General features: G+C 39.5%; 1 protein-coding gene across 1 annotated transcript; it reads left to right on the top strand.

Annotated features, from left to right (window-relative positions):
• The first annotated feature begins 1,321 nt into the window (after positions 1–1,321).
• Positions 1,322–16,240, top strand: onecut3a (one cut homeobox 3a). The gene is made up of 2 exons (XM_079889599.1): positions 1,322–2,662; positions 14,750–16,240. The coding sequence occupies exons 1-2, from the start codon at positions 1,606–1,608 to the stop codon at positions 15,052–15,054; spliced, it is 1,362 nt and encodes a 453-aa protein (XP_079745725.1). The 5' UTR covers positions 1,322–1,605; the 3' UTR covers positions 15,055–16,240.
• The last annotated feature ends 3,225 nt before the right edge of the window (positions 16,241–19,465 follow it).

The raw sequence follows: 19,465 nt of genomic DNA, 5'->3' as shown, positions 1-19,465 counted from the left end.
TAGAAAACAAATATATTAAATTCATTACCCATCCCATTCTGAATGATCAATTTATTGATCAGAGACTGAGGCATTAATAATAGGCGTGAACCGGAAGTGATCATCTGGAGAGAAGAATAAAATACTGTATGCATTGTCATATTTATTTCATAAAATGTTAGTAGTGTGAACTATTATTTTGAAAATATAAAAAGTTTAAATATAAAGGCTACCGCTACCCTTTCACTAAGACATTAGTTTTTTTTAGTTTTTTTTTTATAAATAGGCCTACATTGCTTAGGCTACTAACAATTCAGTGGTCATGTCAAAAGACAGATGCTCATGTCTATACTGAATTACAAATGGCAGGCCTGTATGTAAATGGAACAACCAAGTAAAGAAATGAATGTGACACATTTGCATATTATCATGCAACAAAGCATCATACAAAACAGAGAAATAGTCTACCTTCAACCTTGTCTAATGAAACTGTTTATTGTGCCTAAAAACAGTGAACATGAAGTGTACGTCATTCTATCTTTGATTTTTTGACTCACCTTCTTTCTCTTTTAATGTGTTTTTTTTCTTCTTCTGATGTTCAAAGCGTGGCGTTAATTATATCACGTCAGTTTCTGCCACAACATAAAGCCTTATACAACTGCAAATAGCCCATTTGGTTGATAATGAAATTTCTTTAAACTTTCAAGCGTTTAACACAAATATGATATGATTAACCATGTGATCTCGTGTCATTCAAAAGGAATTTGACTATCTTATCTACTTGGGGTTTGGGAAATCCATTAATATTTAACCATTAAGATGTCGCGCACTGGCGCCAAGTTAAGCAACTTTATCAGGAGAAACCGATGAATCATGTCCATAAGGAATCCCCAATAATTCACAACAACACTGCTGGTGTCAAAGTGTGCAGAAGTATCTCACATAAGTGGGGGAAAAACTCGATTTCGGTCTCTTAAAGACAGTGGAGGGACGAATTGTGAGAGTAAGTGAATCACCTACATTAGGTGTATCTAGACAGTATTGATGACGTCAGCCCTAGTCTGAAAACTGTGTGAGTGTACACCATTTAAAAGGCTTTTGCATCTTGATTAAGTTTCACAAAGATATTTTTACTCTCTAGTTCTTTAGAAAACACATAGCCTATATAGCTTACTGGCTTACTGGTGATTCAAACAAATCAGAAAGCAATAGGCTGAACAACCTAAATAATGAAACATCAAAATTAACTCAAGATCCCTACATAACAAAAACTGGTTCTGGAAAGGAAAAAGGCTTTTTGCTGAATCTAAGAATCACCGAAGAACCTTTATTTTGTGGGTTGCGCGCGCCCGTGCACACACATCTTAATATATTGCGCGGTCACGAGACAGACACTCTCACTCGGTCAGCTTCGACTGTCAGTAGTAAGACGCGCGCCACGGCTATAGATACAAGCGTTTAGACACCAGGCGTACGTACATGTGCGTGGTAAAATGCTGGATTGACTAACACTGAAGATCTCGGGGATCAATGGCGCGCGGCTTTGAGATCGTTTAAAATTTATTGGAAGGGAGAGTGTGAGAGAGAAAGGAAAGAGAGAGAGAGGGAAAACAGTGTCTTTCAACAATGGAACTTACAATGGAAAACATTGGGAATCTGCACGCCGTGTCACACTCCCATCAAACGGGGGACTTGATGAACTCTCCTCACGCGCGACAGTCAACGACCCATAGGAACTTGGTGTCATCGCACGGCAGGTCAGCGATGGTGTCCAGCATGGCCTCGATACTGGACGGTGCCGGGGAGTATCGCACGGACCATTCGCTGTCCGGTCCTCTCCATCCAGCGATGACCATGTCGTGCGATTCGAGCATGAGTCTGAGCAGCACTTACACCACTCTTACGCCGCTGCAGCACCATTTGCCTCCCATATCCAACGTCTCAGAGAAATTTCACCATCACCCGCACCCTCACGCTCATCACCATCCCGCGCACCAGCGTCTCGCCGCCGGGAATGTCAGCGGCAGCTTCACGCTGATGCGGGATGACCGGGGCCTCGCGTCCATGAGCAACCTATACGGCCACTACTCCAAAGACTTGTCCGGGATGGGACAACCTTTATCGCCTCTTTCCAATGGCCTTGGGTCTTTGCACAACTCCCAACAGACTCTGAGCGCGTACGGTCCGAGTGCTCACCTGGGGAACGACAAGATGATTTCCACGGGAGGCTTCGAGTCTCATGCTGCGATGCTCGGCCGGGGCGAGGAGCACCTGGCGCGGGGTTTGGGCGGGCATGGGGCGGGCATCATGTCTTCTCTCAACGGCATCAACCACCACCACCACCACCACAGTCACACGCACTCTCAGGCGAATGGGTCGGTGCTCTCGGAGCGGGATAGGCAGGCAGCAGGAGCCGGCGGACAGGGTGGTGGGTCAGGACAGGTGGAGGAGATCAACACCAAGGAGGTGGCACAGCGAATAACGGCGGAGTTAAAGAGGTACAGCATTCCACAGGCCATCTTTGCCCAGAGGATCTTGTGTCGCTCTCAAGGAACTCTCTCGGACCTCCTGAGAAATCCCAAACCCTGGAGTAAACTCAAGTCAGGTCGGGAGACGTTCAGACGGATGTGGAAGTGGCTGCAGGAACCCGAGTTCCAGCGCATGTCAGCCCTTAGGCTTGCAGGTGAGTAAAGGTCATTGAAGTTTCCTCGTGAAAAAAAAAAAAAAAAAGGAAATCAAAACAGTCACACAAAATCTATGTATTACCTTTATTTCCTTGCATTATCTTCAATAATGTAATCAATATATTGTGCATGGACCTAATATTCTTTGTTCTTATTATTTGTGCTTGGTTTCTCACGGTTCATCTGAAGGCATCTGTTCCTATTCAGAAAGATAAAAATACAGACGATATGAATAAAACATTCAACAAAGGCAGTGTATCCTTAAATGAACTACAAGTATTTCAGAGGCATCTAAAATGATCCCCTTGAATATATTTGCTAAAAACCTGAGCAAATATAGATACATAAACATTATTTCAAATTATTAGAATGTTTTTAAATGAAGGTGAAATCAATTAGTGTGTGTAAATTACATACAAGTACACACACTCCATCAGCTGCCTGTTGCAGCTGTTCAGGGTTGTGAAAAGACCATTGCAGGTCAACACTGAAAGTAAAAAATTATGTTTATTTTTTAAAAATAATTATTTCTAAATAATTTGGTTCTAATGATTTCAAGACATTAACAAGCATAAATTTTGCATCAACATGTCATCAATAGTTCCTCAGCTTAATTTTTCATAAATGCCCCCTTTTAATTTTACTTCAAACTAAAAACAATGTAGACAATGTGTAATCTCGACCTTAAAATGTGCCCACAAGAAATGTATAAAACTAATAAATAAAAACAGTGTGTGTACTGAACATTACCTTTGATAATGATTGGAATAGAGGCCGCTGACCCGTCAAAACCTATCGCCACGTCGTATTTCAGTTGTGGGTTCAATTAACCAGGATATAGTGGCATATTTTAGTTCCAGTCAATGCCCCGTTGAAAAGCACTTAATGGAATGTAAATTGTTCCTTTGCGCATTTAAAGTTGTTCTGGTAAATAAAGATTTAGACGCTATTCAATTGTCCTCTTAAGTGCCGTTGCTGTTAAAGCTAATTGGGCATCAGATTTTTTTTTTCTTCCACATCCTATTAAAAGGGAGTTATCCTAAACGGAAGACGAACTCTTCACTTCTACAGGTAGTAACTTAAAGGTATGGTAACTCAATGTCTTTGGGGTAAACTTTAGTATTTAGTTTCACAGGCCCTACACTTTACAATGCGTCCATATGAGGCTTTAATTAATTACACGAACACTGTAAAGTGCGACCCTTGAAATACTATATATGCATATAATATTTTAAGTACTATATGTATAAATTATTTATTTGAAATAGACTTCTACAAACATATGCTTTAAGTTAATTCACTGTTGTCTATTTTATTGACTATTGCGGAAAAACTGTATAAAATAATGCCCTTTATAAAATAAATGCCCTTGTACGTTCCGGATCTATAGTAAATTTAGCTCAATGAGGAATTACTTTGCTATGCAAATAACAAAAGCAAGTGCAATTTAAACGAGCCATTATGCACAGCGCGCATGTAGAAGTTGGGGGGTTGTGTTTCAGAGTCTGGGAATACTCGTTCACTACATCAATCAATAAATTCAAATTACTATTCCAAATTCATCACAGTCACAAAAATCAATGCCGTGGCACTGCTTGGCTAATGTGAAAATGCCCGTGTCTGTGGGATCATTTGGAATTGTTCTTCTGGGGCGCTGAAGCGTTTTTTTTTTTTGTTTTTTTTTTGACAGTAGGCATAGTTCGTGCTATAAAAAAAGAGAATATTTACAAATATTTAATAAAAACGACAAATCTAAGCAGCATATGGCATAGGTCGCACGTAGGCTAATTCTGACAGATAAGTGCAAACCTCAAATACGCAATGCGCAATATTTAAAGATTGCATTAACAATGAAAACAATTCGTCTCAGCATCTGTGCCGTATTCCACACTCAATCTCAATGTATTTGGCCCAATCAATACAGCGATCAATAAAGATAGCCAGTACATCTATCAATTATACCGGCTCAGCACTCTCCCCCATTGGACTCTGGATTTACCTACTGTTTCGTTAGGAGGAAGGATGTAGATTTTACTGTGTATCGTATGTAGTCTCTCTTAGTCATAAGGAAATGATAATACAATATTAAAGTCCATCTGTATTTATACGCGATGCATCACTACGGGAAGATAAATGTCTCCTTTGTATAGGTCTATATTTACCAAATGTAATTTAAGGCCTATACATTTCTTGCATAGCAACCCTTTGAGAATTATACCCACCACCTTGCCCATCTGATTTTTTAAACCACTTGACAATCTCTGTTAAACTATAGTATAATAATTGCTCTCTCGCATGGAACTGAGCGCAATCAGTCAATTTAGGATTGGTACAAGTTATATAAACACACACACTTTAACACTTTTTAAGTGGAGTGTTTGCTTTGCACTCAACATCATCATCATCATCATCATCACCATCCTCCTCATCAAAATGACTTCCAGTCTCGCCTCCAGTTCCCAGCCCACGAGGATGGACGCGATTGATTTAGGATTAGCGAATCGAGGCATTTTCAGGGGAGACGGGTTTTGGCAGGCCAAGAAAATGATCGATGCTGACCTTAATAATTGATAGAGCCAGAAGTGAAAAATGAAGATTCGGTCACCTGTTTGGTAAACAAGTGCATGGAAGCCGTTTTTGAATTTGATTATTTAAAGGTGTTCGAAAATAATCTTAAATTACATTAAATTACATGACCACGCCTCCACACGGTTTGTCCGGTTAAAACGGTTTTGGCATCATAGTTAGGGTCTATAGCTAGGCTATAACAAGCAGTGAATATATTGATTACAGTTGCTAGTTTTGCTATTTCAATAGCTTAAGTTGAACTAAATAGGGAGAAAATTCACTTTCGTCTCCTCCCCCCTTGGCCTACTGTATTATTCTAATTTTAAAGCTGTTATGGTTTCTCAATTGTGCAGATAATTTAAAAACTTTCAGGGGTTTAAATTTCTCACATCTAATGTCCTGTTGAGGTAGCCTACCCAATTTGTTTTCTAATGCGAGCTAAACGTTTTCAGCGATATGAAAATCTAAAAATAGTGTAAATAGTAAATCTAAAAAAATACAATGATAATGACACTAGGCTACTGCTGTTTTGGTGATATACTGTCCAATAGACCCACTGATCCAAGCGAAATGCGCTCGAGAAGCGAACTGTTGCCATGGTAACCACCGTACGCGAACTCTAATTCAATTTAGTGCATTCCACCTTATTTTAAACTCTAACTTTTGTGGTTACGCTGCTGAAACATTTACGCTAGACGTAGGCTATATGAAAGAATACATACGTACGTTTTTTTGTATTATTTGCAAACAACGTGAATATGCGCATAGCTTTTGCTAGAGACGTTGGTGTAATTGCAACTATGTTCCAATTGATATGTCCACATATGACAGATGTTTATTCGGCTTTACATCATGATATTACAATACAACAGTATTTGCAACCTTTTCTTTTAAATTCTATAAAGGCCATTATGGCAGACAACGTATGTAGGGCCGTGAGTTCTAAACCAGCTCCTTACTCCTGTTCTGTAAAATAACTAAGGGCAGAGTAACAGATGTACGCGCCACCATAGGATGTAACATTGTTGCTCTATAATGGGTGCAGTACTTGTCTCCGCGAGCTTAGATTTTCATGATCAATCTCTGTGCTCGCCCGCCAAAATGGATCGATAGGAGAGAGTGACCTTTAAATCAAATTGCTAAGAGACCGTGCCGCCTAGGAGGAGAGCATCAAAGGGTTAAATTGCATTGCGTCACCACTAAATTTTACCAAGGGGGGATTTAATAATTTTATCATAGCTGATATTACAGAACAACGCCTCCAAATAGTTTGAGTCACGGCACAAAGCACTTGGTAGTAAATATACTTCACTTTCTGCCTAATATCTGAAGCATAATTATACTGACCTGAAAGCTATAGTTCCGCCATATGCACAATGTAGCCTACTTTCCTATAGTCCCTGTTTTTTTCTTCTTCTTTGGATCAATCCAAAGAACTTGTGCAAATCTTGGCCTTGCAATATAATTTAAATGGAGTGATCAAATTTTACATTTACAATTTGCCATAATGCATGCTAATTGCTAATGGCAAATATAGGCTATAAGAATAGAATTCCAATAGGCATTTAATGCTTAGATAATTTTTCATAAATATATATGTGCATTTTACAATGGATGCACAGCCTTTTATTGGCAAAACAAAATGTAAACATTAAAACTAGCCAATGTGGTCAGATTCAAAACCACATGTACCCTCCTGAGGCTGAGAAACTGGCTGGTTTCTGACACATCTTGTGGCATCAAGAGCCATTTAACCGAGCAGTGACTCTATTGGTGTGCTGTTACATCATTTACAGACACATTGAGCCCACAGCCTGCTAAATTAGTCAATCAAACCATCTTGTAAAAGCTGTGAAACCCAGAGCCCAACAATGTTTAGTGGCCCAACACCGTTGAGAGTTTTAGTTTGTCAACATTTTGAAATATTCTGTCTTACGAATAAAGACGTAATAATGATCCTTTAGGTTCAGAAAAAAAGGACCATTTTCTAAGAATACCCCTTCAATAACATGGTTCTTTGGAGATTAAAAGATTATGTTCTTGATGTTACATTGGTTTTCCAGATCAGATTGACCGTACAAAGAAAAAAGCTAGAAAATGTTATTCTAGCATCAGGCTATAAACCTCTTTTTGGTTTTGACTGAAATCTTTTTTTTAAAGAGAGTGCAGTTGTACGTGTTCAATGACAGCTTGAGCCCACACAAGAAATGAAACCTATTGATTAATCCTGTGGTATTTTCAGAGGTTTTAAATGTTCTTTCAAGACTTTGTGCAGGGTGTTTGGCCCCACAACCATTCAGACATCTTAAACTCACTTCACTGTAATTGTAGGTCAAGCAGTCTTAACAACCAAACCCATTCCAATGTGTCAATATGCCTATAGAACGGATGTTTGACTGAACAGTTTTATTAGACCGTTCAATTATTGATCTCACCACAATAGTCATGTGTTAGGATCACGTCAACACTAAGCAATGCTTAGTTCTTAAGAGAAATGAAGTACCTGCTCTTACAGTAGTTAGACCACAGGTTTGGCCCTTTACCTCGCCCACTACCATCCTCCAAGGCTAACTCAGCAGAATCAGCCCCTGTCAAAACATCGACCTTTGAGACGATTAGCACCAAGTCACGCTGATAAAAACAGCAGACATCCAATAAATCAAATAAGAGAAAAAGATAAAATCAATCCATGATAAGTCCTAAAGGTAGCCTACCAGCGAGTTGTTTAAAAGGTGAGAGACTTTTAAAAGTCATGCGCTTGTTTAGTCACCTGATAGAGAGAGCGGCTGGAAAAAGGTGTAACCTTATTAGTAATGTTTTAGAGAGACAACAAGCCTCACTTCACAGCATACTAACCCCACATATCAGCTGTTTACATTAATCCAAACCCAGGCACCCCCAACAGATTATCCATTATGAATTCTGATTTACACGCACTGATGTTAAATATATTTACACAGCACACAGGCATACTCATGCAAAACACACCCCTGCTTATCTACAGCGGAATAGTTGCTGATGATAACAATTCATGTTCATACAAGGGCAATATCATGACACACTGACTTTTTAAACACCGTTGGATAGGCCTCTATGGGAGCCACTCCGCTCCCAATTTCAGCTCAGCCGCACTCTATGCATCGATCCTAGGCAGACTGGTCGGCTGAGCGGCGCGGCCAGTCATCGATCCCTGCACTCCCTCAATCCTCCCACTTGAAATCCAAGAAAGCGCGCATACACCTCGAGCTTTCACAGGAGACACCATTTATTTATTTATTTATACTTTGTGAAGTCAAGAATCCTCAGACTGAACCCTTGGAGTTTGTTTATTATAGCTCCAATTAGCTGCTGCTGATGAAACTAAGTTTAACCCTCAATGACAAGAACCTGCCATGGGCCTATGAAGCTAAATGTACTCCTATACTTCAAACATAAATTACTGCCTTTGATGAGTGGTACATTGTTTGCCCCATACATTTCGCTGTACCTTCAAAGGCACACACTGTATTCTGCAACATCAATAATTGATCATTTTTTGGCAACAACTCGTATCATAAGCTTTGAACATATAAGAAATCTAAACCATCTGAAACGCAGAACAGATTGCTGGTTTAGACAATATATACTGCTACAGTTTATAATGCTTATATAGACCTTATGCGCCAGAGAAACAAGCGCACAGCCATCGTTAGAGTTTTGTGTTTGAACTTCCATTTTTGCGGTAGCTCTGAATATTTGTGGCATCGCTGATGAAGAGTAATTACTTGGTGAAGTGGATTTACCGTACTTATTGTAGAGTTAGCAAAAGTTATCGTAAGCATTGTAATGTTTGAAGACATTATAACAAATGTCAGAAGACCGGGAAGACTTTAAAACAAACGGTTCATTAATAAAACCGTAAGATCTTACCTTCATGCTGTGGAAATACAAACCGGAAGACAGAACACAACAAATACAGTGCTGAAAAGGGGCGAAGCTACATAAGCTCTAGAGAATGGGAAGCTGACCTCACGGCGTGTTGAGTTTTGGGTAACTGTCTTGTTTAGACACCATATTAAGAGGATTGCACTGCTAGTGAGTTTAAGGCAGTGTTTTGATTTTCTGTAGGTCATTCATGCTGCATCGAGAATTGCCATAGTAACTCACATCACTGTTCAGGGAGAAAACTGGACAAGTTAATACTCTCTGACGAGAAGACGCCGGATAGCAAATCTATTAATAATGTCACTGATTAAAACCACTGCCTATCACTCAATACAGTAATCACATTGCTGAGTGTTTTTGAAAGTTTTATATTTTGTTTGGTTTAACATTACCTTTGTGATTAACTTTGACATTTTGTTGGCTTGTGAATTGGCAGAACTTGCACACAGCCACTACAAAACTGGAGAGTCTGCTCACTGCAGAGCCATGGGTAGAGCGTGAAGTCCAGCTCCCCCCCTCTGGATGTAATTTGGGCATAATGGTTGAAGCGTGAAGGTCTGACCACACCCTAACCCTACCCATAACTTCATCCCGCCACCCATTAGATCCACAGAGGTGGAGCTAGACTAGGTCAAGCTCAACCCATGACGTCCACAGAGGTGAAGCTAGACTAGGTCCATGACGTCCAGAGAGGTGGAGCTGGATGTCATTCGGCATTTCACATTGTGAACGGAATTGTGCAAAACTACAGTGAAAACATTAAAATGATCATGTAATGCATTAAAATAGCCTCTTTTCCCTGCAAACGATGCCATGAAGAATGTGAATATTTAATTTAAAGGAAAAACAAAAAAGGTGCAGGTATCAGCTATCGGTAGCAGAGGGCGATCCCTCTTGGATCCTCTGGAAGATGGAGGCGCTTCCCCAGAATGTAACGCGGTGTGACTTAGCTTCCCATTTACGCCCCATGATGTTTTGTGTGAGTAACTTCTGTTAAACTATAAACAATCAGTGAAAGGTTCGCTCTATGAACGTGAATGCAATAAGCATTTTCAAAAACTGGGTACAATGAGATGACATTATACTCACCCTTCAACCATCGAAGTCGAACATTAAAATTACATTTAAAATTGTAAAAGCATTAACAAATTTCGACCACAGACCGCCGATAATTACATATCACTGTAGTTTTTCTGTTCTTTAGCTGGAACATTGAGTGATAATGATTCAAAGTGATTTACGTCATTGTCACAGACAGTAAGTAGCCTATTATATTTACCTGCTTTAGAAACATTCCAAACACTGCTGATATGGATTAGAAGTGAAAAGGGGAGACAATTTTATTTGAAAGCATCTGTGTGAAAACAAACCTGGAAAGAGACGTGAGGAATTGGAGAGGAAAACAAAACTAGAGATTCTTAGTGCATTCCAGTGAATAATTAATGGAATATATGGTAAATTAAATCAAGAGAGCAGACTATAAATGCACAGTAGGCCTATGTTTTGTCTTTTTCATACTGTAACAGCGAAATAAGAAAATAATAAGGAGGGAAAGAATGCGGCCACGTCATAATAAAATACCAAGCATTATTCTCTTGAAGTCTGAACATGAGAACATGAAGGAAATTGTAGGCTACAGCTCATTCAGTCAAACTGACAGATAAAGATTATTTGTAGCGCAACCTTTTGATTTGAAATGATTTGTTTTAGTCTTTTAGAGTTTAACTTACCCAAACCGGAAGTGCTATACATGATCTAAAACTCGTTAGGGAAAAGGTGGATAGCTTTCAACCGCACTTCAAAAAAAATAAAAATAATAATTCATCACAGAGGTTTCCATAGCAACAGAACGCTAATCGAACGCTTTCATTCGCATAATATCGTACGTTATGTCGACCAACATAAGAAGGCCTTCTGTCATAACAACGTTGTATATTTACATAACCACGAATAAACATGTTTTGTTTAAACAAGATTAAAGCCAGTTTACGGGAACCTCCACAGATTGCTCTCAGAAAATTTGATTTGCGATAATGTCAATAGGCTATAACTAACCGACTTTAACAGGTTGAGCTGTTATTTCAAATTACCTAAATATTAGCATACTGATCTTTCCTTATTGCATTACACAAAATTTAGTCGAGTATTTAGAGAGAGCCTTGAGCACAATCTTGTTTACAAGAAGAGCTGACCAATTAGACTAACACAAAACTATTCTAGCAGACAAAAAAAAAAAAAAAAAAAAAAAAAAAAAAAAACTCTAGGTCCCATATTTCTAACTGTGGACTTATTTATTTTTTGTGAAATACTCATAAGTTTAGGCCTAAAAGTTTTCAAAAGTGCTTTTGAAAACATAAACATTACAATCCACTGCCATAGGCCTACAAGCATAAAAAAGATCAAAGAAAGTTGAGGAATGGTTAATCTAAGTGCTCTCATTGCAAAACGCATTTGTAGCCTATATACATAATCGAATAGCTTAAGCCTCATTTATAAAGAAAAAAAAAAGAAAGAAGAAGCGTTCTGCAGACATTTGCGGTGAATACGGAGTCATTTAAAGACGTAGCCTACCTGCGATTAACCAATATCCCACGTCGAGACTAATTAACACTATCATAGGCCATACATAACTGAACGCTTGCAGCTGTGATTTTTTAGTCATTATTCTGAATCATACTGCAGTGTCCTCGTTTGTCATTCCCCATACCGCACAGCACGCAGCGCCAGCCTATTAAATTGGTATTATTTCGAATTTAGACTCAGCGCCCCATTGGTCCAAGGCAGCCATACCGTAGTTTCTGGCTCATTACCAGAACAATTTTCATGGAACTATAATTAATTAAATGAAATGAATTCCAAAAACGAATTATTTACGGATGTATCGATCGGTATTGAACACCACAGGCCAACCCCGCTATCATTGTGTTGCAAGGCATGCAAGTCAGAAACTACACTGCTAGAGAACAGTATTTTTTAACATCTTAGATATCTCATCGTAAGATTAACATCTTAAGGGTCATTTCACTAAAAGAGTGAGAATTTCAAGTAAAATAAACTTTAAAAAAAAAAAAAACCAATGAAAAGCTGAAGTCTGTTAGCTGTTATTCGCAAAAAAATGTAACGGCCTATAGTCAACTTATATAGTTAACTAATGACTATTTAAAAATGGGTATTTGAAGAAACGCATTAAATTATCTTTCTGAACACATTGTAGTGTCATGACCTTGAGTAGCCTACATACTGTAAAATGGTCAACCCTGTTAAATTTAATTTACATTTAACTTGAGAAGGCACAAAGCAACTTAATATTTAAATGCATTTCTTTGCATGACAAAATCAACAAAGCATTAAAATACATTAAAGTTCAAACTTTCAAAACGCGAACGCACCCCATTTTTGTGGTTGTTTTGCGTAATTAACTCAAATAACAACTGTAAAATAGGCGAATCATGTTGTATAATCATAAGCAGCAGAACAAGGTTATGCCAGTTGCATCTAGCCTACGTGATCTTTAGGAATCTTTCACAAATATCACCCAGTAGGCTAGGCTACTGAAAGAAAGAAAGAAAGAAAGAAAGAAAGAAAGAAAGAAAGAAAGAAAGAAAGAAAGAAAGAAAGAAAGAAAGAAAGCCTACAGTGTGGTTTTGTTTAGAATTTGTGAAATTTATCATCAAACGTGTTAAGCGAGAGTGTCAAAAATCCCCTCCGAATGCTTCTATTCACTCTTTGTCACTCATTGGCTTTTTTTCTGTACAATATATTTGTGGTTCTGTCCCACACTCTGCTCACTGTAGCTCTAAAGTCTGCAGCTATCGATTTTTTTCCTTTTCTACGCCGCGCTTGGTTCAGTAATCAGGGCCCCCTTCCCAACCGATCGATCAATATTGATTACAAAATCTTACGCCTGTAAACCGTTTACACCAGGGAATAGCGGCAGCGACACCTGCTGGTTGACTCGGGTTATAGCACAAAACACAGCCTGCTCGGTTTGTTGAAATTCTGAGGGGATATAAACGTGTGTTGGAGAACTGACAACCACTGTCAAAAGGCAAATGACTTTCAAAATCAAAAGGCTCCAGTAAATCTAGCTGAAAGCCAAGGTCGTCGTAGTTATTTCAGGCGAACACCACAGACGACTAATAACAATTTAAAAGGCTTTATAGCTTCATCATTCACTTCAGACTCGGCGCTTCGAGACACCTTTATGCGATAGGAGCAATGTTATGCGCAAACAAATATTATAGGCACGTTAGTACCGTCGACATTTAAACGGTACACTTCCAAGTGTACAATGCATTTAATGGCGTGCGCGCGCTCGCGTGTGTAAACGCAGAGTGGCTGATATAGAATCTGAATATGATGGATGCGGTCCAGGCAGTTAGACGCCTGTAGTAAACAGATTTGACTGCGAGAGGTGACGTGATCAATGGGCCTCAGCTCAGTGTAATTAGATACATGGCACCACAGTTTGGCTCCAGTCACTCCATAAATGCACACAAGATAGATACAATCCTAGTAAGACGCAAAGAGCTGCTGCTTTTACAGGTGACTGAGGTAAGAAATGAATGATCCATTCACAAATAATGCTGAGAGAAGCAAAAGGTCTGTGAGTGCATTGGAAAACAAAACAATAATAAAATATGTTAACAGGCACTAATGTAAAATAAAAATGTTAAAAATATACATGTTAGGCTACATAACGTAATTGCTATCAAGTTAAAACAAAACTGTTAAAAATGCCACCGGATCTTTTCACACAATAAAAATTGCACTTGCAAGGTGTGTAAACGAACTAAAACATTTCTTGGCGTACTCATGTTTCCACTTTGGTACAACACTCGCAATGTTTACTGCCCTCAAGTAGGCAGCCAGAATCTCTCTCTCTCTCTGTGTTGCCAGGACAGAAACATACAGGAAGGTGGTGTGAGTTAAAGGCAGTTTGAAAATACCCTGCCTCTCTTAGGTCTGTGCCCTCCAGTGGCCTCTGTTTGAAGTCGCAGACTACAGACCTGCTGGAGGGGCGTTCAGACCGAAGTCTCTGTGGACGACCCCACCTCCAAAAACAGACACATACACACTAAAATGGGATGAGTCAATATCCCCCTCGCATCTTTCTTTCTTTCTTTCTTTCTTTCTTTCTTTCTTTCTTTCTTTCTTTCTTTCTTTCTTTCTTTCCTTCTTTCCTTCTTTCTTTATTTCCATCTTTCTCTCACACACAAAGACCCCTACTTTTGTATACCAGTCACTCGCTCTCCTACTGTGAGCCCAAACTGCATTAATATTGAATCAAACAGCAGTGTCTCCAACGACCAGGCTGAGGTGCTCACCGCTGGCCTGCTCTGTCTGCTCTCTTTAAAGGGATGATTTTTGACCTCCGGGGAGATAGAATGGATTTGTCTTAAATCACTATTAATCCACAGCCAAACAGGAGAGTCTGAACATTTTCGACTTCCTGCAAAGCTGTTCATCTGTGGAATTTGCTCTGAAATAGGGCATTTCAGTATGTAGAGCAAACATGAGGCTAATGATTTTTTTTTTCTTTGTCTACTTCCCTTTCCCTGAACTTTTCTTATTCATCCTCCTGATCCCCACAGCCTGCAAGCGCAAGGAACAAGAGCAGCACAAGGAACGCAATATGACACCCAAGAAGCAGCGCTTGGTCTTCACCGATCTGCAGCGCCGCACACTAATCGCCATTTTCAAGGAGAACAAGCGGCCCTCGAAGGAAATGCAGGTGACCATCTCGCAGCAGCTGGGCCTGGAACTCAGCACCGTCAGCAACTTCTTCATGAACGCGCGTCGCCGCTGCGTCGATCGCTGGCATGAGGAACACCATCACGGTCATGTAGCCAGCCCAGGCCAGCCGGGCACCTCCGCCACCACCTTCTCCAAGGCTTAAATCGAAACCCCTTTCCCCCCTGGGTGGCTAAGACTGGATTTTCATCCCAACCTCACATAGTCACCCTTTGCGTGCCAATCAATCCCACTGCTGCCAAAAAAAAATGGCGACGTTTCACGTAAATGCAACCTTTTACTTCTTTGGGACTGTTATTAAATCAAGTCAAACATCTCCACATGGAAAAGCACCACATCATTCTCGCATAAACCACAAAAAAGTGAGCACTCTTCGTGCATTTGAGGAGCACTTTCATAGCTCACAGCACAGACGGCTTGTTACTCAAGCGAGGTTGTCAAAGAAAGCCACCACCTGCATCATCACTCTCAGGCCCATGGCGGCACAATTCCCTAATGGCCAGTTGTTTCTCTGAGGCTCTCAGATCATATGCTAAGCTAATGAATTGAGAGACTAATCGATACAGACAGAAAAGCGAAGGACGTCGACCTCTACTGAAGGTGAAGCTCCCGCAACAAGGACTCTCGCGCTCACCCAGCACGGCTCTCCATACGGTTTATTTTGCACAGATGGAAATGGAGGGCTGCCTGGGCTGCGACGTTTCACTGCACTTGAGGTTAATGCATGTTCACAAACTGTCCATAATGCAACAAGCGAATCAGTTGAGAACTGTCCTCAAGTCTGGAGACAAAATACTGGACCATTTTCAGCAATGGTGCACCCTTTCTGATCTCGAAGAACTGCGACCTATGACATTTCAACTACGAATAGAATATTTTTCATTCTGTATAGATACACGATAGGCCAAAGGTCAAGACAGGTACAGCCAAAACACAACGAGAGGCACATTTTAAACACGTATGGAAATATTTGTTACAAAATGGTACATTCACACACAACTGAAATCTTACTGACAAATCAAATGTTATGTTTATCCTGCAAAGTGGACAAGGGGTAAACACAGTCCAAAAAGTTACATAAAATCTAGTGCCAATAATGTTTGCCTTAATATAAAAGTTCACATACCCTCAGCCAGTCCACACCTAAACCGGCATTATGTGCCATAGCAACCAACAATCATCTTTTAAAAAGAATCAGAATCTTTTTTTTTTAAACAAAAATTATGAAAATAATGAATGCTTTAAATCATTCAGTACATCTGGTCTGTGATAAAACCAACTGAAAAGGTAGAAATATCTTTACAGCAACATAACAGAAACAGAAATCTTTAACCCCTAATCCCCTATTTTTCCCACTTACTTTCTCTTCATAATATTAAAGCGGGTAATTGGTACAAAATATTTCTATTTCTTATCAAACTTGTGATCCATGTGCACGTAAGGCATTGATCATTTGAAAATTAAAATAAAAAGTAAAAAAAAGACTTTCTAAAAGAATAACCAATCTTCGGAGGACTGCAGCTGGACATCTCTGCATTGCATGTGAACTACCACAGGTCATAACGGAAGGAACTTTCACTGACCATGAAAGAGACATTTCTCTCTCTTGGCTCTGTTGAAGAGCACACAAAACAAAAACAAGAATTCCACCCGAAATTCCTCCGTAAAACCTTGAAAAACCCTGCCAAAATGGGTGCGAAACAAGGGCACAACCTTACCTCCGTGGGGAGATGTTCAAAATCGAAGAGGATTTTTTTTTAGTGTCTTTGAATGCAACAGTAGCATTTCTGGAAATGTTGCAGGACTTGCTGAACAGATAACAGTTGGCACTGTTAATGCAAAAATGCTCTGAGCATTGGAGTTATAAGCAGGCCCAGATGGAATCTACGGTGGAAAAATCAGTGGAATTCTGCGGAATGAATTCAAACATGGTGCAATGTGTAGCTGAAAGCATAATCAAATTAGCCAAAATATTTCATAAACGAATATTCAAGGAACAGCAGAATTCTGTGAATGACTGACATTCAAATTCTGTGGAAAACTGCAGAAATCTTTCCACTTAATTATACGCAGATTCCATGTGGGCCTGGTTATGAGCATTAAGAGAGCAGATTTGTGCTACACAAATCAGCAGGCATCTATATGTACATTAGCTGATAAAACTGACCTTTTGTTTGTAGTGAGAACCAGTGTGGCTACCTCACTGAGCTGGGTTGTTTGTGAAACAGCCACTGATACCAAAGATTCTTTGACCTGCCAATCCTGTGCTGCCAAAGGGAGGAATACACACAAATACCAAAACCCCAATAGCATAACCAAAGCTGTTACAGGTGCAAACAAACAGACAAATGGATTTTCACACATAAGATGACATAGCCTATACATACTCTCACAGTGCAGTCAGACTGCATAGCACCACACTGAGGGATGCGGCTGCTATGCAGATTGAGTTGAGTGCCTTTTTCCTTCAACAACGGGTGGGACTGCTCTGGAACACACACACACACACACACACACACACACTTTGGGTCAGTTCACACACAGAACGCGGGTTTTTTTAAAGTTCCATTTCGCTGCTTGTTAATAGTTGTTCTGTGTTAACCTGCGCTGCACTGACGTTTTTGACCGTTTCGCGGTTTTTCCGTTTCTCTCGCGCGGGACGCCGCGATTTAAAGGCGCCGCGTCGAGTTTAAAAACGCGTTTCGAGATCGTGTGCCATTTTTCATGAACGTTGTCTGGCGTTTTTTTTAAGCAAGAACGCCTATGTGTGATCAGCACCTTGCACAATTACTCGAACATACACATGTACATTACTTAGGCATACAGATATTGAAGCACAGGGTGATTTTGACATTAGTTTGACATAAACTGGTGTTTAAGCACTTTATAATGCCAATTTTATTTATTGTTTTTTGCACTATCACTTAACTGAAATTATTTGGGCTAAGAGCCCTGCAAAAATGCCCAGCTTTCTTTCACATTAGGCTAGTTTCTTTAGTGTATTTGCACTGTTGGATACTCACAAAATATCTTTCAATGTTATCATTGTATTTCTGATGTCATACACCCTGATGTCACTCAAAATGCCTGAGTACTGTACCCACATATGGCCTATTTTCATGAGCACTCATTTAAATCAAGCTATATCATAAACTTCTGACATAAGCCTACCAAAATGGAGTTTATTCTAAGCAACGTGGTTGGCTACAACTAACATTTTACATTGATTTAGGTCAAGAACGGGTTTAAAATAAAATCCAGTTTTTGATAGTTTGGTTTTTTAAATAGCTGTAAGTCATTCAGGAGAAGAGGCCATTTTAGAAGACACATTGGACCATTTCCCTCTTATATTTCTCCCATTGGAAACCACATGGACTTGGCAGGAAGGTGTTGACAATTGATTCTGAAATACCTCAAATGTTTTGTGTAAAGTTTATGTAATTTAGATTAAACTAATGCTAATTACAATGAGTACACTAACACTGCTAAGACTAATAATAGTTAGTTTTTGAACTTGTGACTTGAAGCTTTATACTGTTAAATTGTGTTTTTGTTGGTGTTGTTGTTTGGTTCACTCATTTGCCAATTTCATGTTTATTATTATTATTATTTTGATCGATGGTGGTACATAATTCTTTATAAAAGAAAGACATTTGAATGTTTATAATGAAAGACATGACACAAAGGAAAAGGATTTGAGAGTGAAAGAAAAAAACAACATTGAAAGATGACAGAAAAGAGCAAAATCACAGTACGCTGAATTTCCAATATATGCATCGTTTTTTTCGAATGATTTCAGTTTCAGCATTAGTCAGACTTTAACTATGTTAATTTTTTTTTTTTAAGCTAACTAGATTGTGTTAAGTGCTCCTAGCATTAATTTAAAAAATAATGAAAAAACAAACTCCTCCCATTTAAAGTGGCGGGGACACTTTTTTCTGCATGACTATTGTATACTGTATAGAGTAAAGCTGGATCGACCTGGACTTTGGAGGGAGTGACTAGGACGAATAGACCCCGGGGAAGTTGGAGATGGGTGGGAAGGGTGGTAAAGGTGTTGGAGGGGTCTTTGTTTTGTAGAGTTTTCTGTCACTGTTGTTTTTCACTGGTTGTGTGCATGTATTGTTGCAGCCCTCTCTCCTTGTATTTCTTTTATGTATATAACTCTTTAGTGGGGCATGACCGTTTATCCTGGGCAACTGAACTTGGTCATGGACCTAATGTACACACACGTCTCTTCTGAAAATGTAATCTTGTGTGCATTTGTTTACATGTGGCGTGTTTCTCGATTTGGGTTGCACACCATTTCACACGAAACTGGAATGCTACCAGCCAGTTTTTTTTGCAACAGACCCCTCCAACCAGAAATGGTCTCTCATCGACTGTAAAACAGCATCATGTACATCATGTTTCTCTCCGGGTCTGTCTGCAGATTCAACCCCCCAGTCACACTGTGCTCTTCCTCTTCTGTTACCTGTCAATCAATCAGAACCAAGTGTCTTTGTGATGGTAGAAGACAATCAAGTTTCAAAACTAGGAGAAAAAAAATGGTAGAG

The sequence above is a fragment of the Squalius cephalus genome (genome assembly GCF_949319135.1).
Source record: "Squalius cephalus genome assembly, chromosome: 13".
NCBI classification, from domain to species: Eukaryota; Metazoa; Chordata; class Actinopteri; order Cypriniformes; family Leuciscidae; genus Squalius; species Squalius cephalus.
Note: the sequence above shows the minus strand (reverse complement) of the source record. Positions and strands in the feature narration are given on the sequence as shown.